Here is a 7,416-nt window from a genome sequence, read left to right as displayed (position 1 = left end):
TACAACACATTTACCAATACATGCTCATTTTTGGTTTTTCACTATAGAATGTAAAATTGTTTAGGGGGAAAAACATTTTTTACCCTGTATTTCACTTTTTTCTCATTTTTAAAATTATACTTCAGTATTAGAAAGTACAAACCAAAGAAACACATGACCATATTTTTAACAATTATGCAGAATTCAAAACTCCTTTTGGGGCCGAGCCCGTGGCGCACTCGTGAGAGTGCGGTGCTGGGAGCGCAGCAGCACTCCCGCCGCGGGTTTGGATCCTATATAGGGATGGCCTGTGCGCTCACTGGCTGAGCCCGGTGCGGCCGGTCTCAAAAAGGACAAACAAAAAACAAAAAACAAACAAACAAGAAAACCTCCTTTTGAAGAAATGAAAAAAAAATAATGATTTTATCCAAAGTAAAAGGAAACTGAAGCACAACAAAGTTAAATAACTTTATCAAGAAATAATAATAGAGGGCCAGCCTGGTGGCGCACTGGAGAGTGCGCCGCTTGAGAGTGCGGTGGCGCTCCCGCCGAGGGTTTGGATCCCATGTGGAGACCGGTTCCCGCTCACTGGCTGAGCGTGGGGCGGGCACAACACCGAGGGTTGCGATCCCATTGCCGGTCCCCGGTACGGGCGCGACACCGAGGGTTGCGATCCCGTTACCGGTCAGTAAAAAAGAGACAAAAAGAAAAAAAAAAAGAAATAATAATAGAAATAGTGTATGTTTCCTAATTTCTAGCCCAAAAGCCTTCACACTAAATTATATCAGCAATTATTTTTTTAAAAACTTAAGTAAATAGCAGTAACCTTTAGTCCCTATGCTGTGGACTTCATTTTCTTAACTGCAAAATAAATGAAATCACATGAAAAACCCTCGAGGCTCCTTTAATCTCTAATGAAATTTGATTCTATGTTTCACTGACCACTGGAGCTACAGTCATCTTTTTCTCTTGGGAAGTCCTCCCTGTACCCCACTATTTATCTTTCCAAACTGGTCATAATCATGTTGCCACATTGTGCCTTATGTCTTTCTAAACATGTCCTCTATCTCCATTTAGGTTGCATTCTCTTGGGGGTGCAGCCCATTTCTTATATGTCTTTGTGTTTGTAAACTTTTCAGTGCAAAAAAACATTTTTAATATTATTTTCTATCTGTAACAGCACCTAGCATAGTAGTTTGTATAGAGCAGGCACAAAATAAATGGATGGTGATGATGACTGCCTGTCAGATTGCAGTTTACAAAAATAGGACTGGCTATTTCGGTTACAGTAATATGGGCATAGGATTTGTGGATTCTGCCTCAAAAGCAAATATGTTTGTTTTCTTTTGTTCCAGAAAGATAGCATGAAACGAGTATTTTCTGGCATTCAGCCTACAGGAATCCCCCACCTGGGCAATTACCTGGGCGCCATTGAGAGCTGGGTGAGGTTACAGGATGAGTATGGCTCTGTTCTGTACAGCATCGTTGACCTCCACTCCATCACTGTCCCCCAAGACCCAGCCCTCCTTCGGCAGAGCACTCTGGACATGACTGCTGCTCTTCTCGCCTGTGGCATAAACCCAGAGAAAAGCATCCTTTTCCAGCAATCTCAGGTCAGCTTCCCAGATTAGAACTGAGAAAACTTTTGTTATCAGATTATTTGAGGAAAAATTTGAATGGTTCATATCACTCTTATTTGTGATTTTTTTTAAACTCGACCTCATAAAATGTGGTTGTTTAATGTTTTACCAGTATTCATATCATGAACTATCATTATAATGCAATAGTATTTTTCAACTTTTCTTCTACTAGACTTGGTAAGTTTATAGTCCTTCATATACCGAAAAGTTGTGTCCCATAAGTACTTCTAACCCTGGAATTGTTTTTCTGGTTTGGATTCAAACTGATGACTTAGTGCCACAGACTAATCTCTCTGTAATCAAGGATGGAATTTAGTGACTGATGGTTTTACGTAATTCCAATGTTACTTTATCGGGTATTGCATCTGGAAGGCCTTTTGGATAATTCCTATTGTTCATTCTTTGTATAATAGCTTTTGAGATTTGATAGAGCAAGCTGAGAAATTGGAAGACAAGTCCCAGTGTCCTGTGTTCAAGCCAGAAGGCTTCAGAGCAAAGCCAAAATCGTTGACTCATATCTTCACTATGGATGAATCAATTTATTCTTGGACAGGCAAGATGGCCTGGCCCAGGGATAGGGCAATTAAGAGACGCCCTAGCAAAGATGAAAATCTAGCTGGCTCATGCTCTTATTACGTATCTGCTTTAACCTTGTGACAAAGTCCCAGCCAAGAAATGGTATGTTATACATGTCATGGTACACGTTAACATGTATACATATCTATGACGCTCCTTGATCATAAGATTCTATCATTATTTTTATATATGTTTTATTACCCACAGAACTTAACATAATGATTCACACAGAGCAACGAGTTAAAAAATATATAATAAATGGAACTTATTCAAAAATAAATGCAGTTAACTTAAGCTTATTGCTGGCCTGGAGATAATTTGATAAAGTAATAAGATCTAATCATTAAAAAGACCATAAAAGCAATTTATGTCAACTTCCTTCCTTATAGTTGGTCAGGAAGACTTTACTTACACATGACTTTTCAAATTCAATGTTGGACATATCTAATTATTATTAAAACACTTGCTTATATTGAGCAAACATCTGCCTCCCTATAATTTCCATTCATTTAACCTCTGCTCTCTAAAAATACACAGTAAACCAACTCAATCTTCCATGCAACGGCTCTTCAAATACTTGGAGACATTTATTACGTATCATCCTTACCTTGTAGGTCTTACCTTCTTCAGATTAGTTGTCCCCAGATTTCTCACCCTGTTGGTCATCCTGCCTTAGAAGCACTCTCGTCTTTTCTCTGAAAGGAACGTGTGTCTCATATTTTGTGAAACAATATTTATTCAAATTCTTCACATCCATTGCCAACATTGAGAGCTGGTCATCGTTAGAGCTACTTTTTGAGTCACCTAATGCATTTTGCAAAGCACATCATTTTCACTCAATCTAAACTGTTTTTGATACAATCTCTCTTTTGATCCTTATTTGATACTGTTTCTAAAAATTGTATTCCTAGCCACAAGCACTTATTTTCATACTTCTTGTAGGTGAATATGTTTTGTCTCCACAAAGTAACCACTTGCTAGGTTGCTTTTTTAAGTGATCTTTGAAATTAAAGTCTTATTTATAACCACATCCTATAGTTGGGCTTTGAGCTTATTCCCCCAGGAATATTACTACAGTATAAATTTTTTCTCCTTTGTAAAGGATTTTTAGCATTGACCTCCATAAGGACGTAAAATTTGCAATAATTGAGATTCTTCTTGTACATAATACTTTGTTGTTCAGAATAGCAATTGAAAGAGGAACCCACAATATGGGAGACTTTGTAAGGTCACCCTCATACATGAGGGATAATAAAATTCACCTTCCATTTGAATGGAACCCGATGACTCGTTGTTTCCAAGGTGGTGTGGGTCTAGGTCGGAGAGTGGAGGTGACCAGTGTTGGCTGGTGTGTGCCTGTCTCCTCGGTAGCCTTGATGCAGTTCTAAAGCTGTCTCACAATTCTCTTCTTGTCGTCCCTGACTCCAGCTCCCTTCTGGAGAGTTGTGATAGTTTGCCAGTGAAATTTGAGGCAAGTTCTCATCTTGCCTGCATTTCATAATTTTTCCCACAAAGGCAACATGAAGGACTTCCTCAGGTATTTTTCTAACCTCAAGACAAATGGTCTTGACCGTTTCCTCCTCCTTTGACTCAGGAAACCAACTTTTTTACAACTCAGTGGATGGACTGGATACTTTACCAGACTCTCCCTCTTTTATAAAAAAAAAAATTTAATAAAGAAAAAATTTAAATATTTTTTCAATAGAGAGAATAGTGTACTGTACCCCCATCACTTACAAGGTTTTGTGATTTGTCTTGATGTTATTTTCTCTGTTGAATTTGTCTTGGTGTTATTTTCTCTATTGAAGTATTTCAAAGCAGACACCACAGACATCATGGCATTTCACTCCCTAAATATTTTAGTGTACTTCCCTGTAAAATCCTGTTGAATTTGTCTTGGTGTTATTTTCTCTATTGAAGTATTTCAAAGCAGACACCACAGACCTCATGGCATTTCACTCCCTAAATATTTTAGTGTACTTCCCTGTAAAATAAGGGAAATTTTCTTACATAACTACAATACTGTCATCACTTGTAACAAAGTTAATGATGATTCTGTATTATCATCTAATACCCAAATTACCCTGATTCTTCCAAGCTCCACACATTACATTTGATATGAATCTTAAGTTTCTTTTTTGTATGTGCATTTTGATTTGTTCATCAAATTTTATTTCCTGTAACATTAGTCCTCTGCACTCAAAATTTTTTTTAAACTTTGATTTTTGTGCTTCTACTTTTTTCATGCCTTTGATCTATTGATCAGGTTTTCTTTTATGCTATAAATTCTTTTGAACTTAATATTAAACCTTAGTTTTTTTGTTGCTTTCTCTTTGCACTAATCTCCATTAGCTGATGTTTAGTGATTATAAATTACTGCCCCACATAATTGCTCATCATGATTTTCATTAGATTGAAGAGAAACTGTGCTTTCCTTCTGCTGGTGGAGTGCCTGGCAAGGAACATTAGGCATTAGTTTCTTTAGAATGTCTGTAAAGCCTCAGGTTGTCATGGACAGTGATGAGGAGATCTTCCTTATACTTTATCTTAAAATCATGAAGGCATGTATTGGCTTTTTCTTCTCAGAACCATTTTCAAGTAGAAGCGTAATTAAATAAGCTAGTCTCCCTGAAACAGTTATTATTTTAAATGCAGGGCCCCATATTTGCAGTATTGTAGGAGGTGAAAGAATCATCATGGTGACAATTTATATTTTGTGATACAAAAATCAATAATTAACTTTTTTTCTTTTGTGTTTACTTTCTTTTTTATTTATTTTTAATTGACAAATAAAATTTGTATATATTTATATATATTTATATTGTACAACATGGTGTTTTGGATATGTATACATTGTGGAATGGCTAAGTCAAGCTAATTAATATATGCATTACTTCACATACTTATTTTTTTGTGTGGTAAGAACATTTAAAATCTAGTCTTAGTTATATTCAAGTAAACAATACATTGTTATTAATTATAGTCACCATGTTGAGCAATAAATCTCTTGAACTGATTGTTCCCATCTAACTGAAATTTTGTATCCTATGACCATCTTCCTATTTCCCTCACCACCCTGCCCTTGATAACCACTTTTCTACTCTCCGCTTCTATGAGTCTGACGTTTTTAGATTCCACATATAAGTGAGATCATGCAGTATTTGTCATTCTGTTTCTGGCTTATTTCACTTAACATAATGTCCTCCAGGTTCATCCATGTTGTCACAAATGATAGGATTTTTTTCTTTTTTAATGGTGAATTACTACTCACATATGTACTATATCTGTTGTGTATATATACCACATTTTCTTTATCCATTCATCCACTGAAGGACACTTAGGTTGATTCCATAACTTGGCTAATTGTGAATCATGCTGCAATAACAAGGGAGTGCGGCTATCTTATTGACATACTGATTTCATTTATTTTGGGTATAGATTCAGTCCACTAGCTCACATAGTAATTCTATTTTTAATATTTTGAGGAGCCTCCATACTGTTTTGTGTGTGTGACCGGTAAGGGGATCGGAACCCTTGGCTTGGTGTCGCCCGCACCGCGCTCAGCCAGTGAGCGCACCTGCCATCCCTATATAGGATCCAAACCTGTGGCCTTGGCGCTCCCAGCACTGCTGCGCTCCCAGCGCCGCACTCTCCCGAGTGAGCCAGGGGTTCAGCCCTCCATACTGTTTTCCAAAACGGCAGTACTAACTTACATTCCCAACAGTGCGCAAGGATTCACTTTTCTCCACATCCTCACCGTCACTTGTTATCATGCATCTTTTTGATAATAGCCATTCTGACAGGTGTGAGGTATCAGTCGGTGAAGTCTCCAATGGATGGGGGCTGAAAAGAAAATAATTATAGCATTTTTAGACCCATANAGTGAGCGCACCTGCCATCCCTATATAGGATCCAAACCTGTGGCCTTGGCGCTCCCAGCACCGCTGCGCTCCCAGCGCCGCACTCTCCCGAGTGAGCCAGGGGTTCAGCCCTCCATACTGTTTTCCAAAACGGCTGTACTAACTTACATTCCCAACAGTGCGCAAGGATTCACTTTTCTCCACATCCTCACTGTCACTTGTTATCATGCATCTTTTTGATAATAGCTGTTCTGACAGGTGTGAGGTATCAGTTGGTGAAGTCTCCAATGGATGGGGGCTGAAAAGAAAATAATTATAGCATTTTTAGACCCATAAGAAAAGTTGGGAGTCAATTTATTAGAAAATTAATATTAAATGCATAAAGTTTACCAAGCCATTTCATGTATGTGACTTCTCTCTTAAACATCAAAACAGCCACAGGAGTTAGATATTACTCTTATTTTTCTTCCACTAATGAATAAATCAAGGTATGAAGAGATGTCATAAAGTAGAAAACATGCTTAAAGCCATCGTTGAGCAGTGCCCAGTACTTAGTAAATACTCCATGTATGTAACTTAATTAGCTGCCTGTGGTCATATAGCTTGTATACATCAAAGCTGGGACTCTTTTTATTCCCCTAAGGTACCAATTTTGGAAGGTGTACTCATGAGGCACAAACTTATTCTGCCCCTCCTTCTGCCCCTGCATGCTGACCTGCCCCAGCCCCCATGGCTCTGCCTCAGGAGCTTCTGGCAGAGGGATACTGGGGGGCTGTAGCTGACCTCAGGTTCCTCAGTATTTCTAGCCTGAACAATTAAATTAGCCTTTTGCTCCTGCTCTAGTCTCACAGTCCATTCCCCACACGGCAGCCACAGTCATCTTTCTTCTAAAAATAAAAATACATCAGCACGTCTCTCCTGCCCTCAGTTAGAAATCTAAACTCAGTTTAGCTAAAAAGCCCTTCAAGAATGAGAAAAAGTCAGAGAACACCAGACCAGCATTTCTTCCACCACACCACTAAGTTATGAAGACTTTTTTTTTTAAGTTTATTTATTAATATGTATACTTTTACATTCTATGATGTTGTAGTGGAGCAGTTGGGGGAGAGGGGGAGAGGGAAAGAGAAGGAAATAGGGTGGGAGAAGGAGGAGGGGCAGGGTTGAGGCCTGTGGCACCCCCCTCATTCCCACAGGGGAGACCAGGGGGCTTCCAGTAGTGTCTTGGTCATTGCTGGGCTGGTTGTGGGTGTCGGTGAGGGCATGGCTGAGGCCTTCAGCACCTAACCGTGCCAGCTTGGGAGAGCCTAGAGTGCTTCCTACAGTGGCTCAGTGGTCATAGCTGGGCTAGTTGTGGGTGTTGG

At 38.9% G+C, this 7,416-nt stretch overlaps 1 protein-coding gene across 1 annotated transcript in view; it reads left to right on the top strand.

Annotated features, from left to right (window-relative positions):
* WARS2 (tryptophanyl tRNA synthetase 2, mitochondrial) overlaps positions 1-7,416 on the top strand; it is a 65,913-nt gene that overhangs the window by 17,531 nt on the left and 40,966 nt on the right. Inside the window, exon 2 of the mRNA XM_008569920.1 lies at positions 1,335-1,592. Within this exon, the coding sequence (XP_008568142.1) occupies positions 1,344-1,592 (249 nt within the window). The 5' untranslated portion in view covers positions 1,335-1,343. The remainder of the gene's footprint in view (positions 1-1,334; positions 1,593-7,416) is intronic.

The sequence above is a fragment of the Galeopterus variegatus genome, unplaced genomic scaffold, assembly GCF_000696425.1.
Source record: "Galeopterus variegatus unplaced genomic scaffold, G_variegatus-3.0.2 Scaffold544, whole genome shotgun sequence".
Classification (NCBI taxonomy): domain Eukaryota; kingdom Metazoa; phylum Chordata; class Mammalia; order Dermoptera; family Cynocephalidae; genus Galeopterus; species Galeopterus variegatus.
The sequence above is the reverse complement of the archived record's forward strand: the minus strand, read 5'-3'. Positions and strand labels throughout refer to the sequence as shown.